Raw genomic sequence first — 19,803 nt, forward strand, 5'->3', positions numbered from 1 at the left:
AAGCCATTCAGGGATTTATAGACTAACAGAAGTATTTTAAAGTCTATTCTCTGAGATACAGGGAGCCAGTGTAAGGACTTTAGAACTGGGGTGATGTGCTCTACTTTCTTAGTCTTAGTAAGGACGCGGGCAGCAGCGTTCTGGATCAGCTGCAGCTGTCTGATCCACTTTTTAGGAAGACCTGTGAAAACACCGTTGCAGTAATCAATTCTACTAAAAATAAACGCATGGATTAGTTTTTCCAGATCCTGCTGAGACATCAGTCCTTTAATCCTAGAAATGTTCTTCAGGTGATAGAAAGCCGACCTTGTAATTGTCTTTAGATGCTTTTGAAGGTTCAGGTCTGAGTCCATCACTACTCCCAGGTTTCAGGCCTGATTAGTGGTTCCTAGCTGAAGTGACTGAAGCTGTGTGCTAACTTTTGATCTCTCATCTATTGGTCCAAAGATTATTACTTCAGTTTTGTTTTTATTCAACTGAAGAAAATTTTGACACATCCAGGCATTGATTTCTTCTAGGCATTTACTCAGTGCCTGAATTGGTTTATAGTCACCTGGTGACATGGTGATGTAGAGCTGTGTGTCGTCTGCATAGTTATGGTAGCTGATGTTTTTATTTTTTATTATCTGGGCTAGAGGGAGCATGTAGATATTGAAGAGGAGGGGACCCAGGATGGACCCTTGGGGAACCCCAAATGGGATTTTTGTAATCTTCGATGTAAAGTTACCTACTGATACAAAAAAGTCCCTGTCCTTTAAGTAGGATTTAAACCAGTGGAGAGCTGTAGCAGAGAGGCCGACCCAGTTCTCCAGGCATTCTAACAGAATGGAGTGATCGACAGGAGGGGAAACCCTGGATAGTGGAATCTTAATATTTGTCAATTGATCAGTATTATACTCCTTGGCATTTGCGACACTGAAAATAAGACTTCAGACAACTGCAATTTGATCCATTTACAGCTTTAATTAGTACTTAAAATTGGTTTACTTTTCTGAGCTACATGAAGTACCGATGCAAGCATAAGGGTAACTTTGTTTTATCTTTACAGGAAAGCAAATATTCGTGTCACTATTGAGCTGACAACAACTCCAGTCCACAGGAGGGTGAGTGGGGCTTTCTATCAAGGATTTTCATGATGTGTTGTTGTGTTAATGTTTAGTAGACAAATAAAGATGGGCAGTACATTTAAGTAATAGTTTTTGTCACTTTGTTCATTGTTTAAATGCTGTTTTAACTAATATCCTTTTTGTCAAAAATTAGGATCTTCTAGTTAAGCTAACGGATGATACAGATCCATATTTTCTTTTCACCCTTCCCATATCAGAAGAAGATTTCCAAAGGTATCTGTCTGCAAAATATCAGATAATGTGTCTGAAACCGAAACCTAAACAAATGTTTTTCTTTTGTGTGTTTGAGTAGCTTGAAAGTGCAGCAGGGCCTGTTGATAGACTTTGCATCATTTCCTCAGAAGTTTATTGACCTGCTTAACCTGTGTGACTTGGAGCCAGACTCAGACAATCCAAGGTATGGATCAATCAGGATCACAAGAAATCACAATAAGCTTTATTAGTCATTGTGACACTTTGCTATCAATAAAGACATTTTAAATATAAATGTATAAAAAGCCTAGCAGTCAGCTATACAGGTACATTGCAAATAATTTGAATATTGTGAAAAAATATAATCGTTGCAGTCACTCAGTGAAACATTTCAAGCCTCAGAAAGTAAGAATGACTTGAAAAGGTTCACTATTGAAAACTTATGGTATCATAATCTAATCAGCTAATTAACTCCAAACACTTATAAAGTTTGGATACAAGTGGCTGAAATGAGTTTTCTCCGTAGTGTGTCTGGGCTCTCCCTTAGAGATAGGGTGAGGAGCTCAGTCATCCGGGGAGGACTCAGAGTAGAGCCGCTGCTCCTCCACGTCGAGAGGAGCCAGTTGAGGTGGCTCGGGCATCTGGTCAGGATGCCTCCTGGACGCCTCCCTGGTGAGGTGTTCCGGGCACGTCCCACCGGGAGGAGGCCCAGGGGAAGACCCAGGACACGCTGGGGGGACTATGTCTCCCTGCTGGGAACGCCTTGGGATTCCTCCTGAGGAGCTGGCCCAAGTGGCTGGGGAGAGGGACGTCTGGGCCTCCCTACTGAAGCTGCTACCCCCGCGACCCGACCCCGGATAAGCGGAAGAAGACGGACGGACGGACAGCACTTATAAAGTTTTCTTTATAAAGAAACCAGAGGAGGATGATTATCGTCAAGAGCTATTTAAAGCCATATGTAGCAACTTGTGTACACCATCTCACTGACCAACCACTCACCATGACTGAGAGAAAGGTTTTGTATTAACATTTATAATGTCTGAAAAAATTGCCCCAAAAAATAAAAGAAATCTATATCTAAACCAATGAGTACACCCAGGGATTCCACTACATGTAATTGATTATGGTGCACCAGTACGGCAAAATAATAAAACATTTTTTAAATAAATGGTAAAACGACGTAAAGCACATGAAATATATTCACCCTTTATTGTGTACAGCCTATAATTGTGTTTCCTTTATACTAACCATAATCCGAGTTAGAAATGAACTTTAAATATCATAAAACGCTAAAATTTACTTTCTCTTCCTGCTCTCAGGGATGGTGGATGCTTCTTTCTCCTCTCATTTCCATTCCTCCTCCACCCCTGCTTCTGCTTCATTCAACCTCTTTTTTACATATGCTCCAAATTGTTCTTGTTATGGATCTGGTCAGCTGGTCTCTCAATGCAGTTGATCTAATTTTCTCAACAAGATCACTGGGCAAAGGAGAGCCCTTGTGCCCCGGCAGGACATATGCAGCTGGACACACGGTGGACTCCAGGGAAGAGGATTGTTTGTCGGCCTAGGATGTTGAAAATCTGTACAAAATTGGATTTATGATGGCATAATTTCTGCTTTTTGGAGCTGCCAGTTACCTGGAGTATCAAGAAATTCCGAAAATGTCAGCAGCTGTTTCGGCCCATGTAAAGGCTGCCTGAACTACATGAAGGGATATGTCAAGCATGCAACACTCAGACTCAGATACTGTGTGAGCAGAACTGCAGGCCAACAGCGGTTCCAGAACTCACTAGCGGGATGGAATAGATCTTGGAGAATTTGGAGACTGGGCTTTGGTAGAATGACCACAGATTTTGGGTGTTTGGAATCGACATTTGAGAAGAATCAGTGAGACCTTAAGGCGCCAGAAAAAAAAGAGTCTGCCTGCCTGAAAATAAATGCTGTTGTCAGTAGGGCTGGACGATATAGAAAAAAAGCTTATCGATAAAAGAAAATGCATATTGATCGATATTGATAATTATTGAAAATATTTAAAACCATATTTTATGTGCAGCTCTGCCTGGACATTTTATGATATTGCTAAATGATTTAATATTAATAAAGAAAACAAACACAGAATTCCAATTAAATCTTTATTTAACCAACTTTTTTAACCATAACAGAAATTTTTTAAAGAAAAATAACGTAAGAGACCTGAGTTATGTTATTAAATAATGGAAATGAATAAACTAAAGTGACCAGTAAAATGACCAAAATAAATATACCAAATAAATAAATAAAATAGCATATTTAGGTGGGAATAGTACACTAGTTACTCCTCGGGTTTTATCACTGAGAGGCTGACGCAGGGCTGAGGTCTGAGGTTGTGGCGTGTAAGGACACAGATTGCTGCTCATTTTGAACTGATTCCCTGCACTAGTTGCACAATCTAGGGAGCGCTGTTAGAGAAAAACTTGCATCCCGAAACTTTATATCGCGGATCAAGAGTGGGGAGTAATTGTTTGAAGCCAGGTTTTTCAACTGCAGACAAAAGCAGCATATCCATCACTATGAAGCATTTTACTGCATGCGTGATATCCTTATGCCGCTTGGACGCTTTTTCATTTTATCACAAAGAAGGGAGCCCAGTTTAGCTGCTGTACCTGCTTTGTTTTGGAAGAAGCTCCGTATGATTTCTCCGAAGATGAGGCGGAGTCGCGCGGTGCTGCACAGCTCGCGCTGCTGCGGGTGTGAGCGGCTGAGCGGCTTACGTGATGAAACAAGTTGGTTGCGTTACCAGACTTTGTTTTTACAGGTTCCTTGCTAGTTTTACAAATCACTGGTTTATTTCTGTCAGACTTGCGAACTAGTAAAACCCGTTTTGGGACCGTTTCCTCCGCCGCTCCTTGCTGTGACATTTTCACGTGCTCTGTGTTGTGGTTTGAGAGGGCGGCGCTTTGTGACGGCATGCCTGGGTCCTCCATTACGATTGGTTGAGAGGAAGTAGTGACTGTAGCATCAACTAATTTGATAGGCTGAAAGGAAGGAAGGAAAACTGTTTCTATATCGAACTTTTATCGACCCTTTTTTTTTTCTATCGCACCACACGTCTATCGATCGATATATATTGTTATTGAATTATTGTCCAGCCCTTGTTGTCAGGATATGGCTTCCCCGTGTCGGCCTTAACAGGCCGACATTCTTAATTTCTCCCCAGATGTTATGTAAAGACGCTCTGTGACATCTTTGACTTGGAACAGAGGGCTACTGGAATGCCTGATAATGTCCATCACTATCAGTGACTGACTGTAAGGGCCATCTTCCAAAGTTCATGGACTTACACATAATTTATTATGAAAAACCAACACTGCCTGCAACCCCCTATCAAGCTGTGAAGAGGCCACCACGTGGTGTGCTTCTCTCAGCAGGGAAGGAAAACTACTAGACAACAGTCCTATGTTGGCCATTTAGCATCATTTGTTGCTATATTTGGTGACTTTTCAGATCCCTCTAGAAATTTTCTTTTAAAAAGCAACTAGCAACAAGCTACTTATAGGGACTTTTTTGGTTTAATGGTGACTTTACCAAAAGTAGCGGTCGTTCTGGAGTCTCTATGGAAGCAGAGAGAGCTGCCACGGGAGTTCTCACTTTCCTCTGTGCTGTCCCACAAACACGCCACAGCTGATGCTGCCTCGTCACATAAATGTCTCTGAAATTGCTGCACTTAAATAATTCCCTGAATTTGATTCACAGACAGCTTCAATCACTTATTCACCTTGTTCACTCGCCTCTGATATCTGTATTTTTGGTACAGTTTATTTTAACTAGTGTTAGATTCAGGCAATGTATTCAAATTCATAAGTCATTTTGTTAAGATAAGGTTTAGGTCCAAACACATTTAATTACTATTTTTAATAACTTCAACTTGACTTCAATAATTCAGTTTAGAACAATTAACATATTGAAGCGTGGAAGAGTTTTAAACACCCTAACTGCTAAAGAGCTTTGCTTTCTAAACTTTTCCTTCAAAGTTATTGAGTCTTTTAGAATAAAAGGTTACTTATATTCTCCACCTATATTCATCACTATGCACAACTATCCAATATGTCATCTTTTTTTCACAGGTTTCTCCTGCATTTGACATGCCAATCTCCAGTGATCGAGGGCTGTGCCACCTTCAGTGTTGTAGAAACAAATCCTTTCAAGCACCTGAACCACCTCTCTCTGCGACTTATCCAAGGCTCAGACAGAGAAGTGAAAGAGTATTTGGCAGCCTGTCTGGCGTCTTTGAAGGTTGGTTCACTCACCGTTGTTTTTTCTGCTCTGTCTCAGCGAATAACGTAGCATTAGTAGGGCTGGATCATCTATCAATTCCTAAAATCTGACCATTCTGTAGACTGTATGTTTAAATCCCATTCCATCTCAGCGACTTTCAACCATTACACAGGATTTTGAAAGCGCTCTGTGTGTTTTGACACAGTTTTACCAAAGACCTTTGAATTTCTCAGGCATACACTTCTCAGCCCCCACAAGGTCTTGGTTTGTGAGTTGGGCGTACTAATTACTCTGGAAATGTTGAGGGGAGAGTCGAAGCAGGTTGTTCAAATGGAAAACAATGATAGAAAATAGAAGTGAAAACTCTGATTAGAGTTTTATATTTAAATTCAAAAAGGAAGGGAAAAACAGAAAAAGAGATGGGAGAAAGTAAGACAAATTTCTAAAAGTGAGAGGAGGTGGAAAAAGTAAAAAGAGAATACAAGATAACATCCTCAGAGTCTGCTTCTACACCTGCTGAGAGAGAAAGAACTACAGGACAAACAGAAAAAAATTCACAGGTACAAACAATTAATTCCTATGATAACATTACTGAAAAATACACAGTATTATTTAATACAAGATCTATTTTTTGCCAGCCAAAGCTAATTATATGGTTTATCTGTACAGAAGTGTATTTGTAAGCATCTGGATCCAGTCCCAAACATGATTACCTCGTCCTCAGTAAGTGAGGCATTAAATCTATATTTAATCTTCTTTTCCTGTCTAAAATTCTTGAGAAAGTAGTTGCTAATCAACTATGTAAACATTTACAAAGTAATGACCTACTTGAGGACTTTCAGTCAGTCAAGGCTGGCGGCCTGCACGGCTTATAATACGGTGGGGGAAACCCAGTGCCACTGCTACCAATAATAATACTGACATTATTGCTGACTACTAATTGGGATGAATTTTCACACAATAATCCATCCATCCATCCATCCATCCATCCATCCATCCATCCATCCATCCATTATTTATACCTGCATGTCCGTTCTACATTGTGGGTGGTAACTATCTCCAGTAGTCATTGGTTGAGAGGTGGGGTACACCCTGCCACTTTGAATCGTCTTATTACTGAAAAGTGCTATATAAATAAATTTGCCTTGCCTTGGACAGGTCTCCAGTCCATAGGTTAACGCAGACATACGTGGGAGAGACAGCCATCCAGGCCACACAATAATCACTGAACCCAATTTCTAAACTTACATACATGCATGGGGGCATGATTGAACTTTTTCTTAATTTAGTTATTTTGAAATTAACCCTTTTCAACAAATGTGCAGTACATTTTCTAAAAAATGACAGACATGTGGACAGCACTATAAGACATCCATGTGCACCGTCTATTAGCAAAGAAGAAACCAATTTGGGGGTTAGTAGTGTGTTGTTTTGACTGTAGGATACAGTGTTCTTCATATTTTAAGAACGTATTTCTTAAATGTTGCTCATCTTTGAAAAAAAGTTGGCAAAATTGTGTACACTGATTAGAGCATAATTAAAACAGCTGTTAAAGGGACTTCAGGTGTCATGTCAACCACTATGACAGCATTGACCAGTGGTCCTGCATCGAAAGGTACAAAACTCATAATTTAACTTTCTTGCTTGTTAAATGCGACACAAGAACAAAGCGTGTGGAACACACTTATGACCAGGGGACGAGAAAACGGAAGACAAGGCCTCACCTTCTACACTCGGCTCACTCAGGCAGGTGGTGAGTGAGGCAGTGGCGGAGGGTATGCGGGACCTAAAATCAGAAATGAAGGAGTTAAGAAACCTGAAGGAGGTCATGAAAGACCTACTGGGCGAGCTCACAAGCAAAATAAATCAGCAGGTCAGCGGCGTCACCAGCAAGATTAACGAAGTGGGTAAGCACCTTGAAGAAATGGAGAGGAATATGGCGGGGAAAGAGAAATGGGACATCGGAGTACGGGATGGTATTGTCCAGCTGCTGAATGATCAAAAGTTGCTTCGGGAGAGGATTACAGACTTGGAGGGACGCTCTCGTTGGAATAACATATGGATATGTGGCATCCTCAAGGGCGCGGAAGGCACCCTATGGTGAGGTATGTGAAACCTGATTATAACTGAACTTGGGGACAGTGTGGACATTAGCGGTGAGAAGAGTCTGGGGTTGGAGAGAGCCCACAGAGCGTTGGGTGCAGAGCCTCCTGCGGGTTCCGCTCCACATTCAATGGTGATGCACTTCCTCAAATTTAACATCAAAGAGCAAATCCTCCGCACTGCTTGGAAGAAATCCATATCCATAAAAGAGAAGCGCTTCTTCTTCGATTATGATTATGCTGAAGAGCATACAACTAAGGAGGAAAGAGTATGTTCCCATTAAAAAAGGGCTAAAGGAGAACTTGATCCGGTTCCAAACCCCACTGACAAAAATGCGGGTGCACTTTGATTCAGGTATGGTCACATACAACAGTGCAGAGGAGGCTGCGGTGGATCTAAAGAAAAGGGGATTCCCGATGGGACCGGTCACTGCAAGAAAGCCTAAAGCCATCATGGTGGAGATGATCAACAATCTACTGCCAACAAATATGGTGGGAGCGAGGTGTGTAGGCAAAGCACCTGATGTCTGAGAGCGCGCACAGGAGAAGCTGAAAGTGTTCCAGCGACCAGACAGGAAGGACGTCAAAAAAACTATAGAGTACCCTTCATCAAACTCGAAACCCCGCCCACATTAAATTAATTATTAAATTATAGTGGATTAATATGAACATTTTCTTTTAGAGCTTGTGCTGGATATTAATCATTATCAAGGAAGCCAGCACACTACTCATTAATTAATTCAATTCAATTTTATTTATATAGCGCCAATTCATGAAGCATGTCATCTCAAGGCACTTTCCAAAGTCAAATTCAATCATATTATACAGATTGGTTAAAAGAAATACCCTATCTAAGGAAACCAGTTGATTGCTTCAAAGTCCCGACAAGCAGCATTCACTCCTGGAGAAGCGTAGAGCCACAGGGAGAGTTGTCTGCATTGTCCATGGCTTTGCAGCAATCCCTCATCCTGAGCAAGCATGAAGCGACAGTGGAAAGAAAAACCACCCATTAACGGGAAGGAAAAACCTCCAGCAGAACCAGAACCGGGCTCAGTATGAACGATCATCTGCCTCGACCGACTGGGGTTACAGAAGACAGAGCAGAGACACAACAAGACAGACAAAAAGCACAGAAGCACACATTGATCTAGTAATCTGTTCTACATTAGATGGTAGTAGCGGGTGAGCCGTCTTCTCTGGATGATGTCACAGTTAACAGAACGTCAGACTAGGTGTACCTACTATGAACTATGAAGAAAAAAAAAGAGAGCAAAAAGTTAAAAGCTGAAATGACAACAGTCATTTCAATGTAATGCAATGCAAAACTAGAGAACAGTAGAAATCAGCAGAATGAGAGTAATAGTCCCTGATGTCCTCCAGCAGCCTAAGCCTATAGCAGCATAACTATAGAGGTAGCTCAGGGTAACATGAGCCACTCTGACTATAAGCTTTGTCAAAAAGGAAAGTTTTAAGCCTAGTCTTAAAAGTAGACTTTTGTAGAATTAAGATTAAAGATTAATCTTTGTCTTTACAATTCTTATTCAAAGGCATAGAGCGTTTGAATGTCTCTGTCGCAAGGCAGTCAGGAAACAGAGCGAGAGGAAAAGGGCACAATAAGCCTTTTATTTGTTCTGGGTTAACATAGAAAGTGGCAGTAGACTTCAAATGAGCCACAAAAGGAGCGCTGCACACACTGGTACATTCCAGTTCTTATCTAACACAACTCCTCTCGGTGTCCTTGGTTAAGGAAACACAATAATAAATCTGTAAGCATGAGAGCTTCTTTCACACGGGAAAGTTATGCTGGTGTATCTAGACAAGATATGATCAGAGTTGCATACATCAACACAATTTTCCTCAACAAACTATAATTATATGGAGGGATATCGGGAAAAGGTTTCATGATTTTATTGGAAAAACATATGCATTTAAATATATATTCATACATTTATGATTTCTTATTGTTATGACCAAACCCAGGGGCCCGTTCTTCGTACGTAGTTAGCTGGATTTCATTGTTGACGATTTGGCATGATCTTGGATCGTTTGGTTCTTCGAAAGACATCCTGCACTTGTTGTCATAGCAACATGTGCTCGAGAGCAGGCTTATATTATGCAAACAGGATTAGATTGCAGCTTTATAAGTGAAGGAGATGGGGAAGCCTGTCTTGTCTTGTCCATTTTTACGACAACAACCTGTTGCAGAAGGTGCAAGAAGAATTTCAGAGCTTTTCAAATTAATCACGTATTGGGCAATAGACAGGATCCTTTAGCGCAGCGAGACAGTGTAATTGTAGAGAGCTTTTTCTTGGTGGCTGTTATAAACAGACAAACACATCATTTAACAGTGGCTTTTAAAGAGGAAAAAGTGGTGTTAGAGCCATAAATAGAAAATATTTAAGTTATTTGTATGATGGTTTGCTTTTTATTTTTATCATATTCAGTAAGAAGATTTGTTGGGGCTATTTTATTGTGAAGTTTAGTTTTACTTTGAAAGGCTTGCTTCCTGTCGAGCCGTATATTGTATTAGAAAAAACTATAGATGGATTATCTAGAAACGGAGCAATACAGTTTTTGACTTGTAAACTTTGTATGACTTGGAAAAGGAAAAACCTAATTTTTTTCTAGATAACATTTTTTTTGTTAAAATTCACGGATTACACGCGTCCTTTACTTCCATTGTCTAAGTAATGACACCAATATTGGATCTGTTGCCATAACAAGTGGCTTTTTAAAATAAAGTATAATAATTAAAGGCTACCATTTTGTAGAATATTCTTGTATTTCACCTTTACTTGTTCCCATGTTCTAGTCGGTCCTGTGGAGGCTCTGATATCAAAGAACAAAGTAAATATGAAATTATTAAAAAGCAAGTATTCATACTGTAGAAAGTGATAAAAACATCTATCATGGACAGTATTTACGCATTGATTTGTCTGCTACTTTTTGCCAGCCCTCTCTCCTGGCTTTAACAGACTATAAGGTGTTCCCTGTCGTTTTAATTAATGACTCAAATTCAGCATAACCTTCCATTAAAAGCTCGTGTTTTGCTTGGGAGAAAAACTTGTTGCTTAAAACATCCAAGATGTTTTAAGCAACGTACGAAGAACGGGCCCCTGGTCAGAGTAAATATTTGTTGTCAATACCAAAATAATGATCTTATATAATTGTTCTGTCTTTGCTAATAACATTTTCAAATCTAATACATCATGTATTTTTGTAGCTCATCCTTTGGAAATGAATGAAAACTTTTTTCAGAGAAAATATTTATGGGATGCAAATAATACTGATAGTGTTGTTTACTTGATGTTTCAGGCAGAAAAGCAGGCGCTAGACATAAAGCTCAAGGAGACAGAAGAGGATCTGTCTCGGCAGCTGAGTTATACTCAACAGGTCAGTGTTTTTGGCTTTCTATTTGAAATGTATTCTTACAGCCACAAAATATGTCACTTGTGGATTGGATTCAGTTCGCTGATAGTCAATATAGTCATGATTATTTTTTTTTATCATCTTTACCCCGGGAAACCTATTTAGGTCCTGTTCCTCTAACCCTTTAATGGGCCTATATCATGCAAAATCAACTTTTTACTTTTGACTATGTTATTATGTTGTTCATTCAACAAAATGGTGCCCAAAGTTGTATTTTGCTTGATTTGAATATGTAAGTACAGTATTTTTCTGACTATAAGGTGCACCTAAAAATCCTTAAAGCTTCTCAAAAATTGATGGTATGCCTTGTGCACCTTTATATATAGTTAAAGTTGAGCTTACTGACAGAATTTCTGTGGTAAAATGCTCTCAAAAATCTGTTAAATTGTGTAAGTACGACTTTGGTAAGCAACAAGGCCGCTCCGCTCAATGGGTATTCGGAGAATTATGGTGCACTGTGTCACTACCTGATCAGATCCCTGAAACGTCTACAAGACTGCCTGACTGTAATGTCGAAACTGGAAGTGCATTCATGTAAAGGTCCCCGCATCGTCGGGCCTAGTTTACTCTGAAGAGGTCCGTGCATACTCAAGGCTGACTCTGCGCATACTGGTTCGTGTCACACTACAAACTTCTCAGAAGCAAGAAATCTTTACATCAAACTGTTTTATATGTGACACCGAGCTTGATACACTGAGTTTCTACAAGCAGGTGGTCGCAAGGACGTGCGGCATCACAGTCCCTCTCTGTTCTCACTGACAGGTGTGTGGTGGGAGCCTGCTGGAAAAGAAATGGCTCTACCATCCGTTCCGTTGATTTGTCCCACTGGCACAAAGTGTGGGAACTGTAGGAATTTGTCACAAGAAATGTAGACAATAGTACGCTCGACTATGAAGGATAGTAGTCTGCGCAGCTCACAGTTTGCACACAGTACGCCCGAATATGTGGGAGCCTTTAGGCAGCCTGTGCCCGGAGTACGCCTAGCAACAATAAACCTAGTACGTTAAAAATAAAAAATAGAAAATTCTGCCTGCAATCATTTGCTGCGACAGCTTTTAGAGAAAGAGCGGATAAACTCCAAACTGCAGCATATCTGCCTCCATGCTACTGTGGACCGGCACAGCTGGAGTTAAAGGGCGATACGAGAGATAGCGTGGTCACGTTTATTACAGAGTAACAACAACTACAATTCAATATAAAAGTTACGTTTATTTTATTAGTTTATTACGTTTCTGTTAGAAACAGGGCTGTGTACTCTGTCCTCCCAACAGAGTCTGATAGCTCTCTCTCTCAGGAGAGAGCTGTGTACATGAAGGGGCGGCGTGACATTACACACTTGGGAAGAATATTTAGTGCACCATAGAATCCGGTGTGCCTTGTATGTGGACAAAGACACACAAAGGCACGTTAATTCACTGTGTGCCTTTATAATCCGGTGCGCCTTATGGTAATCCTTTTAAATTTTGCTCTCTGAGCGTCAGCCCCTCGCAGTTCTGGAAAATTAGAGGTTTATTACCTGCTAACTTCAGGAACTACTGTTATGCCAGAAGCTGTTTGAATATGCTTATTATTATTATTAATTATAATTTGGTATTATAATTTAAGTAATAAATCATTCAACTCAAAATTCCGCTATGACAAAATATAGCTCCAGTGGTGATGATGTTAGCTAGAAGCTTGTAATGATTTATACTACTAATGCATTAATTAATTAGCTGTTATGAACTCATTTATGATGTAATAAATAATCTGGTTGGATTTTAACCGACGAGGTTTATCCGACAGACTGTGAGAACCCCAATATATAATCAGAGTTTAAATCCTTATTCCTTATCATCAATCCAATGATGATGTCTCTGTATTAATATCAGATGTTAACTCCAAAAGGAGGTAGCTCTGAATTCTGAATAGCCACGCAACTGTGAATTGGATTGACACAAAACAATTTGTATTCCGCAGTTGTTTTTATTGAACCAAAAGCAATTCCCTGTTACAGTAATTCTCTGACTCAACAACCTTGGAAATCTTACTCACTGCTAAAACTAAACATGCAAAATATATTTGTGGAAATAAAAGAACAAAAAAACAACAACAATGGATTAAAATGAGTGGTAACAAATCTAAGTCCAGCTCACAGTTGTTTAACACCACCTTCAAAACATCGGCATTTGACGTAGCAGCATTGACAGACAGAACCGCTTTGAGAGTCCCACTGGACACTTTGATGTCTTACAAAACTAGTTCAGCTAAGCTACCTACACTTCGGTCATACGTCACTAGGGTTGGGAATTGAAAAGATTTTCACGATTCCGATTCCCTTATCGATTTTGTGAAACGATTCGATTCCTTTTAGATTCTCTTTTCAATTCCAATTTGGGGGAAAAAGGAGAACAGTTTGATGATGAGCATCGACTTTGTTTACCTAACTATCACACAACCTTACAAACTAACAAGGTCAAGATGTCCACAGCAAATGTGCGACCGGAGTAACATTTATATTTGTTTAAATAAAAAAAGGAATATAAGAACAAACTTAAATACAGTAGATAAGTTGTTTAGAATACAAGAAAATGTAAGTTTGTTGTGACAGTTGCTTATTAATCTCTCTTTAGATAACCTCAGTCATCTAAATCTGACGGAGAAGCCATCCGTTTAATGAAAAAGCATTACTGTACAATTTTGGGAAATAAACTCATCTCCCCCTGATTTAAATAAACAAGCGTCACCTTTCTCTCGCTCCCTGAACTGTGGAGCAACTTCGTAGCATGTTTCGTTACATCCATTGCAATGCCTAGAATCATGTAAGAATTCCAGCTACCAGTAGTTCCAATTAAACATGCTACCAATGAAGGGCTGGATTAACGAGAAAGGCACACTCCCTTAATAACCCCAAAGAGAGGTAGGAAATAGGTTTATTTCCAGAGATGGCATATGATTTACTAGGGACCATATTAAGCACAGCCAGTGATGTAAAACTAGCTACTTACCACCAGAGTTGCCTTCCATGCTGGTCGTAACTTAAGCTTCTTTCCAGTAAGAATCAAAAACACGGCATTCGTTAAATTGTATGCCATGTTATGTGCGCAGGTGTTTCTGCCTGTTGGATCTATTTCCTCCCGCAGATGTATATGCCATTTTGCAATGATTGCAAAGCGTCTCGTTGCCATCATTCTCTTCCTTAAAATGAAGCCAAACCTTCGACCGCTTACCCGATGGGGCGGCATTTTTTTTTGGTTGGTTTTTCGCCTGGTCACGTCGTGCTGAGCAGCACAACGGAATGGAAAAGAGAATCGTTAAGTGAGCTGCCAAACGGTGCCACGGAATTGAAAAACACGGAACCGGTTCTGAACAGGGACCGGTTTTCGATTCCCATCCCTATACGTCACCCTCCCAAGATGGCCACTATGATGACGTATGATCTACAAATTTGCGTGATGCGTAAGGGAAGGTCCTGATGATGCAGTCAGCGCTTACACTAAAGTGGGGTGGTGCCTCGGCCAGAGGGGAGCGGCTGACCAAGCAGTTTAAACAAACCGCGAACTGAGCTCTAACAAAGGGAATGCTGATAAGCGGGAAGCAAAGATGGAAACGATGAGAGAGAGGAAAAAGATGGAAGAATTCGGAAAAAGGAGTTACAGCAGGACCCGCAGCGGGGTCTTTATGAACCACAAAATCAAACACAGCCAAAGTCGCTTTCACAAACGCATGCACATACAAAGAAAATATTCAGCGAAAATAAACCCAACTCCGTCTTGGAGTAAAAAGCATTTACTAAGTCCCTAACACCTGCCCAGGCACAGCTTTATCACCATAAGGCGAAAAAGAAATAAAAAGGGCAGAACCCCGTTACTTTGAGGTGATTCAGGAGTGAAATCCCGGCTTCGGGGTCCGCGATTGTCCTGGAGCTCTTGACGACCGCAGGTGCGCGGTTGTAGGCAGGAGCAAGCAGCAGCTGGGACGGGATGAAGAAGCTCCTTCGTCTCTTCCTCCGGGCTTACAGTCTTTTGTTGGCCAGACAAAGCGGGGTCCTCTTTAGATCACTGGGAGATAAGGCGGCTCTCAGTCTTTTGATCAGAGGGAATTAAAAAGTACTTTTAAAGTCGACCTCCTGCGTAAACAAAGCAGGGAATAAGGTTTGCTTCGAAAAGTCTCGGTCCAGCGAGAAACTCGAGCACGTGGCGTGGGGGGTGGAAGTTTGGAGTAGCAGCTGTGTGTTTTCTCAGGTTGGCGGTGTGCCAGGGAAGAAGGGAGATTGTCATGCGTGACCGCAATAAATACATTTTCCCTAGTAACGTTATCTCTCCGCTCCGTTGTTAGGGCGGCGGCCATTTTTGGGCCGTGTTGCATGATGGGAATTGATGGCCATTTTGACCACAATGCATCCTGGGAAATGCAGTCCGTCACATCCCGAATTAATGCAGTTTCGTCACGTCTGAACTGGCATTACACTACCTACCTTGACTGCGCCGCCCCTGCCTAGTAAACATGTTCAGGAGTGGTGATGTGACTGATAGCTTATTGAACCTAGCTATCAGTCCCTTTTAGAGTTGATATTAAGTCAAAAATTGGTCAACAAGTCTTAGTGCAGCTGTTCACACCTGGCAGTAAAATGTGTCCTGAACAGTGAACTTAGTTACCTGCAAGGGCCAAAACATACTGATTTGGTATCTGATCCAACATAAAATTGGGTTGTATGATGTTTGTAGTAAATATAATTAGAATTTGAATGGGGACGTGCAGACCCCTTGTGATTCCCCGTGACTGCGCTTCAAATTGTCCGACTAATATTGACCGGATGTCTATTTTTGGCGGACAGCAAAGTCATGAGTCAGACAGCAAGTGAGGCGTGGTTACTAAGGAAAATCTTCTACTTGCAAAAGAAATGCCATGCAACTTCAGGTGACATTTGCCTACACATAGTCAGATAGTAAAAAGTAAAACAGCCATCTTTGAGCTTAATAGGGCAACAGCTGCAGATTTGTGATTATTACCACATTGGTTTGTGCTTATGCTTTTGCGATTTTCGGTATATATTGGCATGAATTCTCTATATTGGGCGTCTGATGGTCTATAGATAGATGTTTTTTTCTGAAGAAACTGGATCGGATGGTGAACAGTCGAACACATCCAGTGTGTTTTGGTCTTAAAGTGACCAGCAGAGGTGGGTAATTGAGGTGTAGTTAATGAAGAACCTTCACAGTGATTAGTTCCAACCATTTGCATTTCTTGCTCCACAGGATAGGTAGTGACTAATGGCGCATTCACAGTGACCTCAATTTCAGCAAATGTTTCACCTGATTCGTGTGGTATAGTTTGCTTGACGTTTCGTCAGTAATTCGTGTGGCCAATGGGTGACACCGCTCGACTTGCTTCACCGCGTCACAAAATAGTAGGAGTATCTATCTCTGCTTGATGGTTTCCACATGGTGGACCGGGATTTTACTGAGCGAGTCACGGTTCTGTATTTAATGGGGAAAGCTAAATTACGTGGCCGCCTCCCTGGGTCCACCAGATCCTCCAGAAATGCTCCCAGTTTGGGGAGTCCAGGAGCTACAGCCGGATCATGGTCGCTTCCCGTACTGCAGACCAAACTGTCAGAGAGACAGCCCCATGGTCTCACATTCTGCAGTTGACCAGTGAGGTACTTCTCTGAAACAGGTGGTGGTCTACTTCTGACCACTCCAGTTTGTCCTTCAGAACTCATGATTGTATGCTGTTGAAAATGCTGGTCCTCACGGTCCTAACGGTGCTTCCAGGTTTCTCCAGGTCAGCCAGAACTCAGTGTAGCAGGTATATTATGGCATTATCCACCCTGATCCCAGGTTGGTAGGCACAGTGTTGTGTAAAGTACTGAAATCTCGGAGTCAAGTAAAAGTATAGGTACCGCTCCAAAATATGACTTGGGTAAAAGTCCAAGTCACTGACTAAAATATTACTTGAGTTAAAGTCTTAAAGTATCTGAAATGTCTTGTACTTAAGTATGAAAGTTAATGTAAAAATAGATGTACTCAAGCAATATAATGAAAAGTATAAGTAAAAAGTAAAACATGGCAAATGCAGTTTGAATGACATTGTTTAGATTTTGGTAAACTTTGAAAGTCAAATTTACTTAAAATAATATAAACAGCCAAGTGCTGGAGAAATTTAGACCAAGTTTAGAGAGAAAATACAACCTTTTTGTAAGCATTCAGTTTTCTTCTTCAAGTAAGGTCATTGCTATGCACTTTAAAATTGTACACAACCAAGTGCAGACAAAATTTAGACCAGGGGGTGTATACTAAGAACATGGTTAAGTGATAAACCTAGTTAACCTACAGGAAGTGGTAAACCTGCTAATAGATACACCTGCAGGTTCTCATTTAGTTAAGAAAATTAGGACTCTCTGCTATTAGATGCTTTACCTCTAACACAAGGTTAATTTAACCTGCCCTACCACTAAACCAGCTTCTTATCCTGTTGGTGGTGATGAACAAGCCCAGGCAAGTCCCGACTTTGTCGCAGTCAATCAGTAGGTTTGGGACAAAACACTTGCGTGCGTGAGTCTCTCTCTCTCTTTTTGTAACGAGTAACTTAACTAAACATTGAAAATGTATTGGAGTAAAAGTATGCAATTAAGTTCAGAAATATAGTGAAGTAAAAGTAAAAGTTATCAAAAAAATTTATACTGGAGAAAAGTATAAAGTACTCAAAATATACTTAAGTACAGTAGTGAAGTATTTTTACTTCTTTACTATACAACACTGGGTAGGCAGACTGTACCTCTGAAACCATAAGAGGTGGTTTCAGCGAAGACCAACCCATCAGATCTTCTACTCATGTTGTGCTAAGTTAATTGACTGAAAGGGAACTCCCCTTTAAAACCTCCAGTCATGACAGAATTTGTGGATTAAAATGTATCTTTTTCACTCCATGTATAATCAATCTATTCAATATGGTATGAGTTTCAATTTCTGAAATGAATGACCAAAATATTAAATGATATTCAAGGTTTTGGAGCTAGACTTCAAAAGTACTCTGAAGCAATTATACATAGAAAAAATTACAGAAAATTGCAGTAGCCTATTAAAAAGCTGGTCCAAAAATATGTATCATTGAAAATTGTGTCTTCTACCATAGACTCTGTCTGAGAAGACTAAGGAACTGGAGAAGCTGCGATCAGAGTGGACAAATCAGACAAGTTCTCTTTCAAGTCGTCATTCTGAGGAGTTGCAGTTACAGCGGGAGAAGAATTTAGAGGTAAGTTCCTTTTTTAATATGTGTGTATGTATGTATGTATGTGTGTGTATATATATATATATATATATATATATATATATATATATATATATATATATATATATATATATATATATATATATATATATATATACAGTGTTACCCCGCAGGAATTTGCTTAGGCGAGGCGGTGAGTTGTGGGGGGCAACTTTTGTGCGAACCGACTTGGGGGGGGGGGGGGCGTGGGGGGTTTAAGACGACAAGGTCGACGACAAGTTTTGCGCGGGGGGGTTGGGTTGGGTCGTATCCATGTGTTTTCTTTCCCTGCCACTCACTATATGTATATATATATATATATATATACACACACACACATATATACTGTGTGTATATATATATATATATATATATATATATATATATATATATATATATATATATATATATATATATATATATATATATCTATATATATCAGGGTTCCCACGGGTCCTTGAAATCCTTGAAAGTTTGTGAATCTGAAAAAATAAATTCAAGGCCCTTGAAAGTTCTTGAAAAAAGCCAAAAAAACACACCTTGTCCTTGAAAGTCCTTGAATTTTTTTGTGGGGTTGAAAGTTCACACGGATGACGACTCGTCATTATTTTACTACCACACGATCTTTTAAAATTATGTTGATTCCGCAGACTTTTAATTTGCAAAAGTACATTCGCTCTTCTTCGTTAATTGGTAGGCTACGGTTTAGGCCTACGTGCATCCAATAGGTTACATTCGCAGTGTTGCCAACTCAGCGACTTTGTCGCTATATTTAGCGACTTTTCAGAGTCAAAGTCAAAAACTAGTTTAATCAAAGATGAAAGTAAGTGAAACAAATTGATATAATTCTGAACATCTCAATGCTGCACTTTTTTCCATAAAATTCCATGAAACGGTAGGCTAACGTACATCTTATATGTAATGTAGTATGGCATAGCCATGTACTGTGGATATAAATGTAGGCTATGAATATGATCAATATCAATGTAGGCTATAAATTAAGTCCACTTTCTTGCATTGCTTCTGACCCAACAACTTCTATGCCGTTTAGTCTTTTATTGAATTTGCATTGTATTAAAATATGATAACCTATTCAGCGGTCACAGTAGGTAAATGCCGCCAAGTGTCCTTGAATTTGAGGAAATTGGTCCTGGAAAGTCCTTCAAAGGTCCTTGAATTTGATGTTCACCAAGGTGTGGGAACCCTTACATATATATATATATGTGTGTGTGTATATATATATGTATGTGTGTGTGTATATATATATGTATATGTGTGTGTATATATATCCTAGTCGATGTGGTGTATATCTTAATATGTATCTGTGTGTAGATCTCTCTATATATATATATATAGATATCTATATGTGTGTATGTAGATATAATCTATATATATCTATCTCTCTCTCTCTCTCTCTCTATATATCTCTCTCTCTCTATATCTATATA

The 19,803-nt window shown here is 40.0% G+C and overlaps 1 protein-coding gene across 1 annotated transcript in view; it reads left to right on the top strand.

Annotated features, from left to right (window-relative positions):
• Nucleotides 1-19,803, top strand: part of sass6 (SAS-6 centriolar assembly protein) — a 165,972-nt gene that overhangs the window by 20,935 nt on the left and 125,234 nt on the right. Inside the window, exons 2-7 of the mRNA XM_036131690.1 lie at nt 1,049-1,103; nt 1,261-1,340; nt 1,420-1,524; nt 5,423-5,591; nt 10,991-11,068; nt 18,221-18,340. Of these exons, the coding sequence (XP_035987583.1) occupies nt 1,049-1,103; nt 1,261-1,340; nt 1,420-1,524; nt 5,423-5,591; nt 10,991-11,068; nt 18,221-18,340 (607 nt within the window). The remainder of the gene's footprint in view (nt 1-1,048; nt 1,104-1,260; nt 1,341-1,419; nt 1,525-5,422; nt 5,592-10,990; nt 11,069-18,220; nt 18,341-19,803) is intronic.

Source organism: Fundulus heteroclitus, unplaced genomic scaffold (genome assembly GCF_011125445.2).
Source record: "Fundulus heteroclitus isolate FHET01 unplaced genomic scaffold, MU-UCD_Fhet_4.1 scaffold_45, whole genome shotgun sequence".
NCBI lineage: Eukaryota > Metazoa > Chordata > Actinopteri > Cyprinodontiformes > Fundulidae > Fundulus > Fundulus heteroclitus.